Here is an 18,956-nt window from a genome sequence, read left to right as displayed (position 1 = left end):
GTAGCTAGTAGCCGGTCGGCCGGGGGGAGCTGGGGCTGAGGAGTGTGGCCTATAGCAGTTTATTTATTTCAAAGTTAGAAGAGAATGTAAATTAAATTTCAGGACAGACGCGATCACACGTGTAGCACGAGAGGTGTCTAGACTCCTTTTTTGCGGTTCTTTCTCAACATGGACCTTCTTTTAGCACCTTTATCTATTATCTTATTATTTGGCCAACAAACGGAGACTTCACGTTCGCTCTCAAGGTCTAAAAATTCCCACATTAATCAGAGAAAAATAGAAAAATAAAAATTACTCACCACTGCCATTACGATAAAAATTAGCCTAAAATACCCCTGTGCCTAATTAAAAATCACTCACCAATACCATTATGTAAAATTAAATACAAAATACCATTTAGTTATGTATCAATTACAAATATATACTATTAATAAAAACTAAAGCTAACAACAACCAATCAAAATAAAATGAAAATAACAATAATTATCTGCATAATATTATTAAAGCTCAACAAATTAAATTGTTACTATAGGTAGATCATAGTTGAATTGTTTTAATCAACAATAATACATAATTTACGATAATGAATAGAATGATGTATGGTAAAAAAAATAGTATAACCTTTAAGTAAAGATATAACGACATGCAAATTTTTGAATTTTCAATACTAGCCGCGCAAATGCGCGGACTATACGCCTAGTTTGTATGATTCTCGATGATCCAATCAATGGTGCTCCTGCCTTTTTTTTTTGAAAAAGTAATATGAATAATGGACGTGCCAACACGCATCGCATTCCAATGGGGTGGCTGGTCCATCAATGTCCCATCAAAACTCTAATCAACTTTTTGTAGATAGTGCAACTTTGAGCAAGTATTATGATGAGAGACCAGCTGACTTATATCTACATGGACGAGAGAGAAATGATGATAGAGAAGTGGATGGGCGTTTCATGAAGCGCCCGTAGTGTCCGACAAAGAGATGATGTGCATGCTACTACTGCCTGAGCAGTCCTCTGTGCATTTAATAGCGGCAGCCCCGCCATCATGGCACGTGCTTTACCACCTGCAGCGGGCGAGGAGCGAGTGAATCTATTAGAATTGCTCTTAGATAAAAAAAAATTGAACACACGAGCGTAAATCCTCGAGATTGATGAAGATTAAGCCGGTAAATCCTCAAAATTGATGAAGTCATCACGGCCGCATCGCTGTGGTCAGGTTAGGTTTGTTTGTAATTCTGCATGTCTGCCAATGCAAATGCAAAGTGGCACTTGGGCCCTTGACAACCTTGGAAACAAGTGCGTGGTAGGCTGCCAGTCATCTTGGTTCCGGCAATTGACCTGATGGTCACCTTACCAAAGCCCACCGCATGCTCCACCTAGCAACTGAATTTCCATGCCCACCGCCACCGATCATTCTTACTACTAGTGTTAGCAAGCATCACTTGTATCCTGATGTTGCATGCTCCCAGAAACCAGAACGAATTGGCCCCTATGATCATTTGCACGTGCCGCATCCACAGTCCCAAGAATCTCTAATCCGCATGCCACTTTAATTCCCAGCTTGTGCTCGGATAATGTTAGCTGTTGCACTCGGTTTGTTGCTCGACCGGACCTCAATGACCATGCAGTCTTTCAGAGTTTCAGTTCAGTACTCAGCCGGGATCAGAACTGGGCAAATGAATCCTATCAATACTTGATCAGATTACTTGATTTCCCCACATTTCCTGCCCCAACACTATTCTCTTCGCAGTATATATACGCCCGTATGCCTAAAGTGTCAGATCACATGCATGTTGTCTGTACCAGCAGAAATGCATGCAAACTGGGCAGCAAATGGCAATCACCAAAAGATGTACTATCGATCGAGGTTTGGATTTATCATGTACAAAGAGGCTAGGTAGCATGCATTTGACGAAAAAAGAGCCAAACTCGTAACAAACTGACTGAAGGCAATATATAAAGCCAAATGCCAATAAGTAGGGCTTTATTTCCCTGAATGCACGCAACCGTTTCTTTGTCGCGTCTGGAAATCTCATTAAAACCGAGCGAGTCTTGGCTGTTGCCAGTGCACCCTGTAATTTGTAATCATCTGATCAAGGGACAGTCGGTCGTTCTTTGAAATAAAGGCAAAGCCTATGCAGTGACCCACACGAGTGTTGTTTCGTGTGATCTCATCAGCCTATGCGTCCATCGATGCGCTGCAGCGAATGAGGCATCAAGATCCAAGTTAAGGACAAAACAGCAGTTTTGTTTCTTGCAAGGCAGCCCGGCAGGAACTGAAAAACAGGACTGCTCGTTTCCAAGAAGAACTGAAAAACAGGACCGCTTGTTTCCAAGAAAAACAGTATTGTTTGTTTCCATAAATCTTCCATAGACACATCACCTACAATTTGTGCTTGTACACCAGATATGTGTAAACGCTTAGCAATTGTGCCAAATCATAGTACTAATAGCAGTAACACATAAAAATAAAAGTTATCTACTAGCAACTAGTTTGCCTACGCCAACTACTAGAAACAACCTTAGGTAATCATGAATACTAAATGCCAAAAAAGGAGAAGTGCCACACGTAAGAGTGTTTTTTTTTTTTTGCCATTTGTTGAAATTTCGGGAACTCCTCCCACCAACAATGGTTCTACCATCGAAAGCAATGCTACATAGTATGAGAAAGTAACTAAGTACGATGTTTAATATAAGTATAAAACAAATCACTATAACATTATAGTGTTTGATGACATGCAATTCCTAATGATAATGAAATGGTTATATACATGATGATCAACAATGGCTTGGAAGAAATTTTCTATAATAGTGTATACCATTCATGTAATAAGCTAATAAATATTTGTTTAGGACTTTAGGGAAAATAAAATGTATAATTTTTAAAGAAAGTCTCACCTCCTAATGCTTTGCTTAACCATTCTAGTAATTATTTTTTGCTATTTAAGATATATTTTGTTGTTTGCGGAGAGTATCACTAACACCTAAAAAATTAGAAGAAGGGCAATCACCTTATTTTTCCCACATCAGAATCCAATTCTAAAACAAAATCTACGCCAACTACCTAATTATTGCAGTGTTCTTGGAATGTTATTTCTTTTTTCCTTTGAAATTGGGATGCCATTTCCACTTGCACAAAAGGCTGTAAAACTGCTGGAGCCTAGTCATATATGCCAACAAATATTAATACACCAAAAAACTGTAGACTGCTCAAAGCCAAATAAAGGTGTTATGCCAACCTCTAGTAACGTTGGGTAATCATGTCTCTTAAATATCAAAAAAAAAATTGAAAACACAGCTCCTCGATTTTTCTGCCTTTGGTTCAAATTTTGAACTTCTCATGCGGACTGGTCTTACCATCGTTCAACGAATATTACTACTACTGATTTGTATATTTACATTCAGAAAGCTCGATAGCACAAAAATATGATTAGAATCAAATTGGGGTATGCAACCAGTAGCGTCAAAATCAAAATTTGAACCTCCCCGATCATTCATCCCTAGTTTGAAATCAAAGCATCTCTTTGGTCCTTGGCTCCTTGTCATGCAAGAAAGACAACCGCTCAATTCAAATTCCGCACCAAAATTTTCCCAAAGCATTGATGGAGGAAAACGGAACAGCCAGTTGTGGTGGCAATCCAACCAGCCTATTTAATTCACTGTACCCTGACTCTTCTCCTTGTAATTCCCCTGCTTTTCACCACCCCTTCCTCCTCTCCATCGATCTACCCCTTCAAGAAGAAGCAAAAAAACCACCACCTGATAATAACAGACGCGCTCCTGCTCCCCAAGGCGGGTGCCATGGACGCTTGGGAGGCCACCAAGGTGGTGTTCGACCGGGTGCGCGCACTAGACCCCGACAACGCCTCCAAGATCATGGGCCTGCTCCTCATCCAGGACAACAGCGATAAGGAGCTCATCCGCCTCGCCTTCGGCCCCGAGCACCTCCTTCGCGCCTTCATCGCCAGCGCGCGCGCTGAGCTCGCCGGCAAGCCCGCGTCTCCACCATTGCTCGTACTCAACCCGCTGCAGACCGGCCCACCCTGGGGCATATCGAGCCTTGGAAGCGGCGACCATCAGTCGCCATTCGCCACCGCCGAGTATGTCGGGTATGACGACGGCGACACGTTCTACCCCGAGAACAAGCATGATTGCTGGTCCCCGGTGAGCGGCGGACACCGCCGGAGCTTCTCGCTGAGTGATGCCGAGGTGGCCGCGTGGAGGCCGTGCACATACTTCGCGCGTGGTTATTGCAAGTATGGCTCCTCTTGCCGGTTCTTGCACGGCCCGCCTGAGGACGACGCGGCAGCGACGGAGCGTGAGATAGCGGTCATGCGCGCCAAGGCCTTGGCCGCCGCGTGGCCGCAGCAGCACATGGCACCGGCATTCCCCTTCTCGCCGTCGCCGCTCAAAGGCGTCGACCTCAACTTCCTGCTCCACCACCAGCAGCAGAACGAACCCCAAAGGTACCATTTTTACCACCAAAGATTGCATTTTGCTTTTCTATCTTGCGTCCTTTCCTAATTTTGTGTTGCTGTTTCAGGAAGGCCATGCTACTTGGCCGTGGCGACATGCACAGGTTCCCGGTGCACTCGCCTCGGATGGACCGCGGCGACCTCATCGCCGGCCCTGCCGCGAGGCAGATCTACCTGACATTCCCAGCCAACTCCACCTTCAGCGAGGAAGACGTGTCCAACTACTTCAGGTACCAAGCACGCCGCCATTGTTGCGTTCTGTTTCGTTTACGTTGTCTCCTAGTAGTCCAGTAATGGACGAGACAAAATTGATTGATCGTGATGCACCTTTGGTTGCAACAATCGAGCAGCATGTATGGGCCGGTGCAGGACGTGCGCATCCCTTACCAGCAGAAGCGCATGTTTGGCTTCGTCACCTTCGTCTATGCGGAGAGCGTGAGGATCATCCTGAGCAAGGGCAACCCGCATTTCGTGTGCGACGCGCGCGTGCTTGTCAAGCCATACAAGGAGATGGGCAAGTTCCGCGACAGGTTCAGGTCCATTGTGTCTCCCATCCTGACAATGCACGTTGCTTGTCTCTTGACGGATTCTGTTTCTAAAAGAACTTTTCAGTTGCTTTTATTTTTGTCTGATTGCAGGAAGTTGCAGCACCCGCACCATGGGGATTTCGCTGGCTGCACGTCGCCCACTGGATTGCTTGATTCCAAGGACCCCTTTGATCTGAAGCAGCCACAGATTGGTGAGTAGTAATAGTTCTTTTTTCTACATGCATGTATTCTTGCCGCATATTGTTGTAGATTGCAGGTGTTTTGACATGTTGATTTTGCAATTGTTAGGACCCAGGATGATGTACCGGACCATTACTAACCACGAGGTGTATCTGAGGAGGAAGCTCAAAGGGCAGCAGCAAGCCATTGAGATGGAGGGACGCCGGTTCATGGGGCTGCAGCCCCTTGACCTCAGGAGCAGGGATCACCATCTTGGCTCCCCCATGCCTCTTGGACAAGCTCAAGGTCAACTTCTTGACCCTGACAAGTTTTTGTCTCTTGCACTGGTGAGGTGCTTGCAGGTTGTGACATTGAATCCATGGTTTTTGGTTGTAGATAACAATTTGAACAGTACCAGGTTTGCAATGAGTGCGCCTGCAGCTGCTGCAATCTCTGCAGCTGATGCAGAAGGCAAGCACGAGGAGCAGCAGGAAGAGGATGGTGATGCCAGTCGCAAGCAGACGGTCAACCTTAGGGAAGTGGAGAAAAGAGAATCTGGTCCTGTGACAGCAACTCAAAATGTTGCTTTTGGCTTCCAAGAAAGGTAAGATTGTTGTTATGGAGTAAAATATTTACCGAACGGTTAAGGAGTGGGAAAAGAGCAGCATAGAGAAATAAGGCAAACCTGCCTTAACTTTTCCTTTCTTTTGGCATGTTTGCATGGGTGATATTCTTATTCCCGCCACACTTTTCCCACTTCTGTCATTGACTCTAATTTCTCTTTTTGAAAAGCTTACTCTAAATTTGCCATGTGCAATAAATTATTGCAACAACTTATATATAGTTATAGTTTGGCAAAGAGGTGACAACATGTGATAGCTAATAAGGCGTGCATTTTGTCTTTATGCTTCTAGGTATTATCTGGCTTAAAGCTAATGTATCACTGGCTTAAAAGGAATTGGTAAAGGATGTGAGGTAGATAGGGTGTTAGGGTGACTGGTGATAGGTTCCCTTGAATGGAAGTAACAAAAGGGGAAAAGAAAATCCATGGCAATGGGTAGGGGGTGTTGACACAGAATCGCGCCAAACACACTCGAATGCGCTAGAACGCGCGACAATCGTCAAAACGATCAACACAGTGAAAATCCTGGGCAGACCGGTCTGATCGGTGCCGCCAACCGGTCTGACTGGTGTAGGCAAGGAACCCGCGAAAACCTAGCACAGCGAGCTCGGGAGGGACCTCGTCGATGCTCGTGAACGTAGGGTTGTCCTGAGGTCGGCAGGCCACTCAGAACGTCTTCAAACGCCGTCGAGACGAAGGAAGAAAGCAGTCTAGGGTTGAAAAAGGCTAGGGTTTGAGAGACAAAAAATAATGCGATATTTTGATTGATTCGATTGGGAATAACCTCAATCGGCCTTAGCCTTTATATTTATAGGCCGAGGAAGACGTACCCATTCACGAGTAGGATTATAAAAAGACTCTTTACAAAAACCCTAATTCTACTCGGACTGTACAGACCGGACCGGTCTGACCGGTCAGACCGGTCGGCCTCGGCAGGTACCAAATTTGGCTGTCAATAGGGGGAAGGAGAAAATAAACTAATGACCACAACTAATGGCTATTGTTAAGCAGTATCTCGGTTCAACTTGTTCCCTTTTTTTGGATTTGGTCTTGGTCTTTCCAGGATTGATATGTTCCTTGTTTGTTTGAATTGCAGTGGCATGGTGGACCACATATTACCTGAGAGCCCGTTTGCATTTCCAACCAAGACCTCTATTGATACTGATACAATAGCCCAAAATGGCAACATCGACAACAACAGCCCTCATCATGTGGCTTCATCCCTCTTCCCACCTACATCCAACCTTGAGCTGCCTCCATACAGGTCCTGCTTCTTTCAGGTGCCCAAGTAATAAAAATTCAGTAACAATCATTCATAGCTAGTATTTACAAAACTACACAACTTAAAAACTCTTATTCATAAGTGTAACCTAAGTATTTCATTTTAGTCGAAGTAGTGGAACATTGGTAGTTTAGATAGCATTGGGGGCTAATAGTCAAATTGGTAATTTTATTAGTGCTTCAAACATAGTCCTTTGAGTTAACCCATTTGAAATAATCGAGGTGTTATGCATACTGCATACATGGGCTTGCCTCTTGGGTAGGGGTTGAGCTAAAACTGGATTTTAGACACAATTTTTTTTCTTATTACTATTTACAATTACAGCAGGTGTTTTGTTATTGCTAGTCATGTGGCAAGAAAGATTATTTACCTCTGTTATTTTTTCAGGTTTTCTCCTGGACATGAAGCGATTGGCATGTGAATGCAGAACAAAAAAGAGGGGGTCTCCTTTCCTCTAATCTGGGAGTAAGTATAAACAACCTTGTCTTTCTTTATGAGAGTCCTGTAAGCCTGGAACAATCAGCTAGTCAATCATGACACGTATAAAATTAGCTTCTGGGACCTCTCGATGATTGTTCTAATTGTATTTTTATGTGTCTGCAGGGACTATCATGACCCCATCAAGTGGAGGAAAGGGTAGAAAGCTTTAACAAATAGTAGGAATATCTTCAGAGAGGGAACAACAAACAGCAACAAATTAAAGAAACAAATCTAGGTTGTTTTAGCTCTAGGTAAATAATAGTCATTTAGTAGCTCCTGCGGGTATCAAGAACAAAGATCAAAAGGTCCATCTGGTATGCTCGTTTGTAGATGATAACTATAGTCCTCGCAGTCTGTTGTAGTGAAGTGACATGTCTGCATTCCAAAAAAAAAATCATAGGGTGGGGAGGTAAAGGAGTGGACAAAAGCCATACAAGCATGATGCCGCGACTGTCGCTCAGGATCAGAGCACCCACTGGTGCAGAACATCAATCATCGAAGCAAATTTCGAGCTAATCCTCCATGGAGATAGTAGGCCGGTGTCCACTACGATACATGAAAGTTTAATTTTTCAAAACAAAAAAAGTTTAAAATTTCTAAGTATATTGACTAATTAAGTCGCTGCACATTATTGAGCACACTAGTTGCCTGCAATGTCTACGTGAGTATTGGTGGTATATCCCGGCCGGGAGTATATATATGTCATTCATCAGCATCCAATCCATGGATGCAAAAACAAAAGAGTACTTATAATTTGTTTGAGCTACGTGTTTCATTAATTATCATACAAGTAACTAATTATTACGCCAAACGTGCAAAACAAAAAAAAAAAGCAGAAGGAGACGAATAAGATCGAAACAAATTTGATACAAAGTAGCAGGTTCAGTACAGGACGATTTCCATATAGTAATTATACAACACAGCAGGACGATTTCCATAATTTTATTGTGCAGAGGATGGGAACATGCATGTCTCTGCAGCATATATAATTAAGCAAGATATATAGTTTATTTCATATTCCTCCGGGCCCTGGTGTTGTATAGTGTAGCCGGCCGCCGGCCGGGTTTGACGTAGACCCCAATTGCATCGAGAAGCCAGCCGGAGCGTCCCCAGAAGCCGACGATGCTGGCGCCGTCCGCCGCCGGCACAGAGAATAGCGTCCCCGCCGCCGCAGCGGTGTTGCCGTACGGCCCGTACGTCCTGCCGGTGCTGGTGCGGAAGGTCAGCGAGGTGATGACGACATCGGGGACGCCTCCGAAACGCCCAATTGTCCCCTCCACTGCAGTGACACGCTCGCCTGCAGACAACTTGATCTGCATATATGCATGCAAGATCGAGCACAAGCAAGCAATAAGTCGATGATGCGCGTATTGGGGTTATCGGTATTAGTCTATCAACTCGTGCTTCCGCACGGACTAGTTAGAGATATCTAATAATTATCTATCTTACACTCTCTTTAACTAATTAAATATTCTAATCCATTACTGCAAAGATATATATTTATCATTATGTAATTGTAATAAATGTGATAGGTTTAGTTATTAACAATTTTTTCTCACTTCACATCACACCTCCATATATGTTTGATATACGTTTAACTGGACACTTTGTTTGAGCTATGTGAACAATATGAAAATTGATATTCTTATCTTTTTTCTTATATATGAATATATGGTGACAAACACATTATGGTTAGTATGTTTCTATAAATAATATATTAATATAATGATAGGAATAGTAATTTAGAATTTTATATTGATGTGCTTTAAGATTTTATTATAATAACATAATTTTGATTCAGATTTGGGGTTCATTCTAACTTTTTATTATGTTATCATTGGATAATATGTATAAAAATTTAGAGAGTTATTTGATATTATTTTATAATGGCATAAGTGGGTAATTTACATGAAGATTAGGGGTTTACTTTAGATTAGTTTTTTATAATGGTAGAGGTGGGTAATTTAGATATATATTTAGGGGGTTACTTTAGTATATTTTTATAATAGCAAAGGTGGATAATTTATTAAAAAAATAACAGGTCTAATGGCTATTATGATTAGAGTTGCTGAATTGATGGCCGGATGTTTTTGATTTTTGTGAAAATTTGTAGGATTTCTCTATTTTTTTAGATTGTTCACCTAGGATCCTAGGTGGCTTCACCTGGAGGCTTCAAAAAGAGTCTCCAATTAGTAATAGTAAGATAAAATACCGTGGCACGATGTAACTCTGCGGATTGGTGGCGACCCCACGGGCCCGCAGTTCGGATTCGGTTGCTGCTGGCTGCTGCTTCATCTCCGGAGAAGGAGAAGGAGTAGGAGTAGGAGTAGTGGCAGGCCAAGGAGTGGATGCCACTGACGGAGTGGTGCAAGATGATGCTATGGAGGCGAGGAGCGACGGGGCCGTGCATGTAGAAAGCCTGCCCGCCGGATCCACCCCATGGCCCAACGCTGATCACGCCACGAGGCTGCATCATCCATCCATCGACGTCCAGTCATACAATACAAAAACATAGTATATGTTCAGAAGAGGAACTGATCGATTATATATTGCAACAAGTACACACAATAATTAAACAGTTAATTGAAAAAAAATATAGTACCCTATATATATCGTAGTAAAAAAGAAAGGAAGAAAGAAAGATGCATGTACCGAAGTATGATTTGTGTGATGTGTGTGGGCCTTGGGGTTAGCACCACTGCTAGAATTATCTCGGCCTTCAACCCATGACAGTGGGATGTAGGGCTGCTGCTGCTGCTTCGACTGCATATTAGCTGCTGAGCTTTCATCACGATTGCGGCTCGCCGGAAAGGGCACCCACATCACCTGCTCTACCCTGCTGCCTTGCCGTCTTCCAGATCCCCAAATATTGTTGGTATCCCAAAGCTCCTGAAACAAACAAATAAATCATTGAAAAACCAGCTTCATCGTTCCCTTGGCAACAATCAGCAGTTAGTTACAGCGGTGGACCGGCGGCGTGGAGTGCTACCTTGGCGAGGTAGCCGAGGGCCCCCCTGATGGTGAAGCTGACCCTGATGCTGTCCGGCCTCCTCTCCAGCGCCCGCCCCAGCTGGATGCCGATGAGGAGAGCACCCGTGTACATGAACAGAGGCACCACGATGATGAGCAGCACGGCTGCCCCGGAGAGCTTGAGCTTTGCCATCTCCACCTCCACCACTTCTGACTTCTCTTCTCTGCTTGGATATCGATATACTATATGATCGAGCTGGATGATGGAAGAAGCAAGCTGCATATATATGCATGTGGACTGTATCGATTAATTCATTTTTATTGTCATTATCGCGCGCCTCTTGTCTCCGTCAATCAGCTGGCGGTGCAAACACGCTGATCGGACACATCCAAGGAAACAACATTATATTAGTATTAGCCCCCCTTAGGAATATTTATTTTACCTTGCATTGGTTCAGTAATCACTACTATCCTTCAACACTAATATTGTTTGATTGTAACTCCCAACGGCGGTGACAAATGGATTCAACAAATTAGGCATTAGGGCAGGGCCCACGCGGTCTATAATATAAAATAATCTCACAATAGGCAAACGACTTGGTATATATAGGCAATAAAGCTAGATCCCTGAAAGTGATCGGGTACTCTAGCCTAAGAGGAGGAGGGGGTGAATTAGGCTCTTTAAAAACTTAACCTATTGCTCCAACTAGTTTGCACATAAAATTAAACTATTGTATGCTATCTAGATGTGCAACTATAGTTCATCTAGTGTGAAAACCCTCGTCCCAAAAGAATTTTGCAACCTATAGCCATTCCTAATAAGATATTACTCTATGAAAGTAAAGGCACTCAAATTGCAATAAGAAATGTGGAAGCTTAAAAGATGGATGAGAGGAACCAAACTCTTGACACGAAGATTTATCCCGTGGTTCGGATTGCCATAAAAGCGCCCCTACATCCACGTTGTTGAACCACTCACGAAGAGTATTGCTTCCGGCAACCAAGTCTCTTTCGTGAACACAATTACGGCCACCTTGATCCCGCTTTTCACCTTGATGAGCTTTGCCATCTCCGATCTGACGACTTCTCTTCTCTGCTTGCTGTATCTATCCCTATAGGAGTACATATACAGTCTGTATCGATTAATTCATTTTAATTGTCATTATCGCGCGCCTCTTGTCTGTCAATCAGCTGCCGGTGTAAACACGCTGATCGGACACATCCAAGGAAACAACGTTATATTAGTATTAGCCCCCCTTAGGAATGTTGTAACTCCCAACGGCCACAAATGGATTCAACAAACAAATTAGGCATTAGGGCGGGGCCCACACGGTCTATAATATAAAATAATCTCACAATACGCAAAGAACTTGGTGTGTGTGTGTATATATATGTATATATACATATACATATGTATATATATGTATATATATACATATGTATATATATATGTATATATATAGGCAATAAAGCTGGATCCCACACTACGTTAAAAAAAATATCTCTATTCGATCCCCTCGACCTCCTCCTCTTTTACTAATTATTATTGTTATTATCCCTCAGAAAAAAAATATTATTGTTAGATTGTAATAACAACTCCCAACGGCGACAAATGGATTCAACAAACAAATTAGGCATTAGGGCGGGGCCCACACGGTCTATAATATAAAATAATCTCACAATATGCAAAGGACTTGGTATGTATGTGTGTGTGTGTGTGTATATATATATATATATATATATATATATATATATATATATATATATATATAGGCAATAAAGCTGGATCCCACACTACCTCCTCCTCTTTTACTAATTATTATTGTTATTATCCCTCAGAAAAAAAAATATTATTGTTAGATTGTAATAACAACTCCCAACGGCGACAAATGGATTCATTCAACAAGTTAGTACTCCATTCATTACATCATCGGAAAAAGGCAAAAAAATACTAGTCTACTCTACTCTAGAGCATCCATTTGGCATTTTCCGCATATAAAAAAACGTCACTTTGACGATTTTGGGTAAACATATGGGCCTGTATCTACTCTACCTCTACCTGCCCGTGTGAAAGTAACTTTGGAGCCCAGCCCTCAGGCCTTCGCTGCCACTGGCGGGCCTACTGATTTGGCCCATAAAAGGATCGGAGGTGGCCCAGCCCAGCCCACTCCCGGACCGCATCTCCCCGTCACCAGGCTCGGCGGCGCGGCTCCCGCGGTCGTCACCGGCTGGCGGCGCCGCAGCAGCAGCGCGGCTCACCGCCTCCCATACAACCCCACGCCCCTGCCCCCACCAACCAGCCCTAGCGACTCGCGGTGCCCCGACCTGACCTTGCCGGCCTCGACCTCAGGGGCTCGGCCGCCTGAGACGCCAACTCGCTCGCTCGACCGGCCGTCCCTTCAGTCCTTCACCCTTGTGCTCACTGCTCTACAGGTTAGGGTCTCTCCAACAAGTTGATCTTTTTTCTTTCCATCATATTTGTGTACAAATTGGGACTAGGATACGCTAGTAGTGGTGAATTAGTAGTAAAGCAATTTAGGGATTTATTAGTCAGTAGAGCACTTGGTTTGACAAATTGCAATAATTTAGCCTTAGAATTAGAGGTTGATATCTTCTTGTTACTACTGTTATGTCTTGTCATTTGTCAGAAAAGTGGGAGGGGGTTAAATCAAGAGATGTTATGTCCAATTTAAGTTGTTATTTGGAGACATTTTTAATGTATTACTGCACTTTTGGTTATTTCCGAATTGTTTGGAGATATTTCGAATGGATGGATTTTGTTTTGTTTGTACCATATTGCATTTGAAATTCTTTTGCTAGAACTACCCAAGGTTCAAATCCTGGGTCTGCCACTCCCAGACGTGCCGCCGTCCAGTGCTTCCCATCGCCGCAGCCATGCTCAGGCATCTCCGGCGACCCCTCCGCGCTTTTCACCGCCTATCCACCACCGGACACGCAGCCTGCGATCCCATCCCTCTCCACTGGTGAGTTTGCCCAGGCCCATACCATTACTCTGTAAACCCACCTTTTTTCCCCCTTCCTTCAAATTGTCATGCCCGTCTCCCAGCAAATCAGTACTGCTACCACTTACCTAGCCAGAGTAGCGGTGTACAACGGCCAGTTCACTTTGCCGCGCCGCACTTTGTTTATGTTTACCTCTTCTTTCAAACTACGATACGTCGATACTTCATCCCATTCCCCCGGATGTTGTCAAGTACTGAATGGAGTTGCCAATGTGACAGTACAAGAGACGGTTCGAACTTCTCCTTTTCTTCTTCTCTCACTCATTCTTGTTTCGAAATTTGAGTTCTGTAATTCTGGTCCAACCTAAATGCAACGATTAACTACTTAGGACTGATACTTGCTACATTTTTCAAGCAGTAGTTTGTGCGCTGATGCCATTGTAGGGGTTCAGAGTGAAAACATTTTTCAAGTAGTTTTTATCCGATGGCAAGCGTCTATATCGATGATGCTGGAAATTGCATTTCTAAATATTTGATTGCCGAACTATAAATTGCAAGTATTAACTTTTGCATTCCCCCTTACAAGGTTCATAGTTGATTTCTTAAGGAGACAATGTTTCATAAACTCTTCCTTTTTATTTACACTGTGCAGGTTCTGGAGTTCGCATATAGTGGTACACACCTCTGCATCTGAATAAAGAATTTCATTTTCCTTAATTCTGTTTAGTCCAGTGTTCTTAAAGCATCGCCTAGGCGGCAAGATGTACCTATGGCGCCACAGGATGCCTTTTCGCCTTAAGAACCATGGTTTAGTCCTAAACTATTTGCGCCTCTGGCTCATCTTTTTAGCCCATATCTGGTTGGTATAACAAGCATGCTACTAGAGAATTCTCTACTTCCGAAAAAGTTACCAGAGGTCGAGTATATCAGCCTGAGGAGTTAGAACCAACTACACCTGCAAAGGTACCCACAACAATATCACTCTGTTTTGTATTGAGATATTTCTATATATCTTGTAATTATTTTGTTTGCCAGTCTTTCCTTCTTGTTGTTACTATTCAGAGATCCTATATTATTTTTATTTGCCCAGCAGCATGTCAAACAACCCAGTAGATATCCAAACCAGATGAATTTCTTCAGTGCTTCTACTTGGGTGCACTGACTAAATAGAATAGTTTATTGCACATTTCCAGGTTGCTTCCATATGAGCATTTATGATTCTTGAGGTTGGTAGATTATGTTTAGCTTCAAAACTGTGGCGTTATATGAGATGTGGATTACAGAATTTATCTTTCTTACACAGGATACTGATATAATAATTGATCGCATAAAAAAGAGCACAAGGGAATTGGAACGAGGGCCTATTGGAAAAAATTTGTCTTCGGCGGAGAAAAGAGAATATCTTGTCAATACTGTATGTATGTTCAGATAGCATATTATGTTTCAAATTCAAATGATGATGATACATGCACTAATAATGTGTCTACACTCTACAGAAACATTTTGAAAATTATAACTGACAACAAAGTACAGTGACGAATTTTTTAGCATGCATGTAATTCCATTTTTTTTATTTACCAGATTCAAATTGTATGGTACATTTTATAGACAGTTTTCTTTCACTTGAAGGATAATAGATATAGTTAGTTCACATCTCTCCATGATTTTCTTGACTTTGGTAGAAGAATGATGGCAGATAGTAGTTAGTTCACATCTCTCCATGGTTTTCTTGACTTCGGTAGAAGAATGAGAGCAGCTAATTTGTTATGTGATGAATTGGTCTCCTAGGAAAGTAGATTATGCTAGCACCTGTTAGCTCTTCTTTGAATGACTAATAGGATTGTATCCTCCATGAATAAAACAGTCAAACAGTGTGTTAATCATTTGGTATTGACCTGGGTGCACATAGTATATTATTGTTCAGCATGGATAAAATTACACCACTTGTGCCTATTAAATTTTTTCAAGAAGTTATTTTTTCCAGTCACCTAGCTGATATTGCCCAGTGTAGAAGAGAGGATAGGAGAGAATAATGGCTTGTATTCCTCCAAACCCTAGAAGGGTGGGATATATAGTTCCTATACATGGGCCTCTGGATGAGCCTCTATACATGGGCTCAATATACTCCAACACCCCCCCGCAGTCTGAACTACCGGCGCAGCGGTGTTCAAGACTGGACAACAAGAAAGCTAACACCCCCCGCAGTCTGAACTACCGACGCAGCGGTGTTCAAGACTGGACAAGAAGAGAGTACAAATAGAGTACAAAGGGCAAATACCCCCCCGCAGCCACAACTAGCCACCGGCTACGTTGAGGCTGGATCGAAACTCCGAGAAGGTCGACGAGGGCAGCCCCTTGGTGAAGATGTCAGTAAACTGTGAGGTAGTCGGGACATGGAGTACCCGAACATCGCCGATGGTGACTCTGCCGCGCACGAAGTGTAGGTCGATCTCCACGTGCTTCGTCCGCTGATGCTGGACGGGGTTGGTGGAGAGGTACACAGCGCTGACGTTGTCGCAGTAGACGAGCGTGCTCTTGGCGAGCGGGCTGTGAAGCTCCGCCAAGAGCTGTCGTAGCCAGGACGCCTCCGCCACGCCGTTGGCGACAGCCCGGTACTCCGCCTCGGCACTGGAGCGGGAGACAACTGGCTGCCGCTTGGACGACTAGGAGACCAGGTTGCCGCCCAGGAAGACGGCGTAGCCGGAGGTGGAGCGACGAGTGTCCGGGCAGCCAGCCCAGTCAGCGTCGGTGTAGACCACCAGCTCAGCAGAGGACGAGCGGTGAAGTACCAGGCCGAGGTCCACAGTGCCACGGACGTACCGGAGGAGACGCTTCAGTGCAGCAAGGTGTGACTCCCGGGGATCATGCATATGGAGACAGACCTGCTGAACAGCGTAGGTGAGGTCCGGCCTGGTGAAGGTGAGGTACTGCAAAGCATCGGTACCCCTTGTGGTCAGGGGAGTAACCGAGGAACACACAACGAGTCAAGCGGGGCGCCAGCTTGTGAGGAGCGGTGGCGGAGGTGTTAGGGTAACACGCACACCCGAAGACCCGAAGGTGGTCGTAGCGAGGAGGGGTACCGAAGAGAGCGTGGTGTGGAGTGGGAGCAGGAGGCGGCGCCGGTGTCGACGCCGAACGACGCCGGTACACCTGCACCGGCTCAGCGTACCGCTGCGGTGTCGGGGTCGGCGCCGAGCGGCGCCGGTACACCTGCACCGGCTGAGCGTACCGCGCAGGTTCAGGGGAAGGCACCAGGGCCGCGCGTGGCGCAGCGGGTGACACCGGGTCCGCGCGCGGCACGACCGGAGGTCCGGGGACCGCGCGTGGCGCGACCGCGGGCATCGGTGCCGCGCTCGGCGCAGCAGGGATCACCGGAAACGGTGCCGGCGTGCCGGGAAAACCTGCAGGAAAAGGACAGACAGGTAACGGTGGCTGAACCACCGGGTCAGTCAGAAACAGAGACTCCAGCTCGGGGTTAGGAGAAGGTGTAGAGGAGGTGGAGTAGGGGAAATCCGACTCGTCGAAGACGACGTGTCGGGAGATCAGGACGCCGGCTGTCGGCCGGCCATGGCGCCGCCGGCGGCGGCGGCTACAGTAGCCAGGAAACCCTATCTGATACCATGTAGAAGAGAGGATAGGAGAGAATAGTGGCTTGTATTCCTCCAAACCCTAGAAGGGTGGGATATATAGTTCCTATACATTGGCCTCTGGATGGGCCTCTATACATGGGCTCAATATACTCCAACACCCAGTGCAACAAAATTACTAAATACAGTGTTATCTAACTGCAGCTCCTTGGCCTTGAAGATTCAAGAGAAGTTGTTTATGGCACCCTTGATGCTTGGGTTGCCTTTGAGCAGGATTTCCCTCTGGCTCCACTAAGGCAAGCACTTCTAGCTCTTGAAAAGGAGGAACAATGGCATAGAATTGTCCAGGTACTGTATTCTAAATTACTTTCAACTGTTTTTGTCTTCTATGCATTCTTAAGTATATTTCGTCTGATGACATACTCAGGTGATAAAATGGATGCTAAGCAAAGGGCAAGGAAACACAATGGGAACATATGAGCAATTAGTGCGTGCACTTGAGAAGGATAATAGAGCTGAGGAAGCACATGGATTCTGGCAGAAGAAAATATCCCATGACTTGCATTCAGTTCCTTGGCGTTTCTGTCATCTAATGTTGGCAATCTATTACAGAAATAATAGGATAGATAGGCTCGTGAAGGTTTGAACCTGAACTCTGTCACTTCTGATCCAGTTTAGATTATGCTCCACTTATTTTCATATGAAAACATAACTTATTTGAATGAATTTTCCTGCCTTTTCTGATGACTTAGCTCTTCAAAGAACTAGAAGCATGTGGTCGTAAACCTCCACGCAAAGATATTATACGGAAAGTTGAAGATGCATATGAAATGCTTGGACTAATAGAAGAAAAGAAAATGTTGCTTGAAAAATACAAAGATTTATACAACAAGCCATCTCGGGGTGATCGAAAGAAAGGCTCCAAATCCAAAAGGACTGAGATGAATAAGACAGGCGGTTAGTTTCCATTCCTCATGTGAAAAAGTTCTTTCAGACATTATGCACCACGCCTGTGAAATTTCCATTTGCCTCACATGAAGAACTTAGTTCTTTTTAGGAGGATATGTGACAAGTGTTATTTTATCTTTAGAGTATCCCCCCAAGCTGCATGAGCTCAATTTATATGCTAGGGCACTATAAATCACAACAATATTATTCTGTTCTCAGTGGATGGCGGCAAGATGGAAACATCTGGAAATCTTCAAGTTGATGAGGAAACTGCTGCCACCATTAAGTCATGACAAGAGGTGATGTAAAGTATGCAGTTGATGAGTTTTAATTCACAGTTGTGTTTACATCTCCCTTATTCTGTTCTGCTTCTAGACTCATTACTGATCGATTGACCAGGCTATAAGACGAGACAAAAACTGGATGCTGCCAGCATTAACTATCTCAAATGCTCTCAGTTCATGTCTAGCTGATGCAGACAGTAGCGTGCCCCCTAATTTGTGGGACAAGCCACCACTTTTTTTTTCCTGATGCTGTCCGTAGTTTGCAGTATTCTGAATTTTATTTTGGTAAACCTGCTTGGGCGAAACAGACCATCCCGGCTGGCATCAATGGTTACTATTGGTGTTGTCTATCCATGGACCCATGGTACAAAGGGCGGGCATTTGTATTTGTTGAGAAACTGAAAATTTTGGTTTGTTACTAAATGATGAGTATAGGCGCATCCCGTTCTTTTTGGCACCATCTAACCCTCTGACTTAGAATGACATTAAACCACCATTATGGCTTATGGGCCTGCTGTATAATCTGCACTGTTGATTGAGGGCAAAATGGTGTACACATACACCCATCCCGTATAATCCCACAGGAAGTTGAAATTTATTTATCATTTTGAGCGTTGCTGGAACTCTGAAGGTTAAAGA

The 18,956-nt window shown here is 44.1% G+C and overlaps 3 protein-coding genes across 5 annotated transcripts; 2 read left to right on the top strand and 1 right to left on the bottom strand.

Moving 5' to 3' along the window:
- The first annotated feature begins 3,800 nt into the window (after nucleotides 1–3,800).
- On the top strand, nucleotides 3,801–7,506 carry LOC120646013 (zinc finger CCCH domain-containing protein 53-like). The gene is made up of 7 exons (XM_039922716.1): nucleotides 3,801–4,465; nucleotides 4,543–4,704; nucleotides 4,825–5,010; nucleotides 5,113–5,213; nucleotides 5,311–5,785; nucleotides 6,900–7,091; nucleotides 7,473–7,506. Exons 1-7 carry the CDS (start codon nucleotides 3,801–3,803, stop codon nucleotides 7,504–7,506), a joined length of 1,815 nt encoding a protein of 604 aa, XP_039778650.1.
- Nucleotides 7,507–8,412: 906 nt separating this feature from the next.
- On the bottom strand, nucleotides 8,413–10,869 carry LOC120646012. The gene is made up of 4 exons (XM_039922715.1): nucleotides 10,555–10,869; nucleotides 10,218–10,454; nucleotides 9,778–10,032; nucleotides 8,413–8,878 (listed from the first exon to the last, which is right to left on the bottom strand). Exons 1-4 carry the CDS (start codon nucleotides 10,816–10,818, stop codon nucleotides 8,573–8,575), a joined length of 1,062 nt encoding a protein of 353 aa, XP_039778649.1. The 5' UTR covers nucleotides 10,819–10,869; the 3' UTR covers nucleotides 8,413–8,572.
- Nucleotides 10,870–12,740: 1,871 nt separating this feature from the next.
- Nucleotides 12,741–18,777, top strand: LOC120646011 (pentatricopeptide repeat-containing protein At4g18975, chloroplastic-like). Of its 3 annotated transcripts, none has more exons than XM_039922713.1 (10): nucleotides 12,745–12,968; nucleotides 13,356–13,519; nucleotides 14,151–14,172; nucleotides 14,348–14,461; nucleotides 14,802–14,912; nucleotides 17,290–17,433; nucleotides 17,513–17,725; nucleotides 17,838–18,042; nucleotides 18,253–18,332; nucleotides 18,409–18,777. In XM_039922713.1, exons 2-9 carry the CDS (start codon nucleotides 13,431–13,433, stop codon nucleotides 18,324–18,326), a joined length of 972 nt encoding a protein of 323 aa, XP_039778647.1. In that variant the 5' UTR covers nucleotides 12,745–12,968; nucleotides 13,356–13,430; the 3' UTR covers nucleotides 18,327–18,332; nucleotides 18,409–18,777. The 3 variants fall into 3 exon arrangements, with proteins under 3 accessions (XP_039778648.1, XP_039778647.1, XP_039778645.1); XM_039922711.1 differs by having other exon boundaries at nucleotides 12,746–12,968; nucleotides 18,433–18,777; XM_039922714.1 differs by lacking the exon at nucleotides 18,409–18,777 and having other exon boundaries at nucleotides 12,741–12,968; nucleotides 18,176–18,307.
- Nucleotides 18,778–18,956: the final 179 nt, after the last annotated feature.

Source organism: Panicum virgatum, chromosome 8K (assembly GCF_016808335.1).
Source record: "Panicum virgatum strain AP13 chromosome 8K, P.virgatum_v5, whole genome shotgun sequence".
Taxonomy (NCBI): domain Eukaryota; kingdom Viridiplantae; phylum Streptophyta; class Magnoliopsida; order Poales; family Poaceae; genus Panicum; species Panicum virgatum.
Note: the sequence above shows the minus strand (reverse complement) of the source record. Positions and strands in the feature narration are given on the sequence as shown.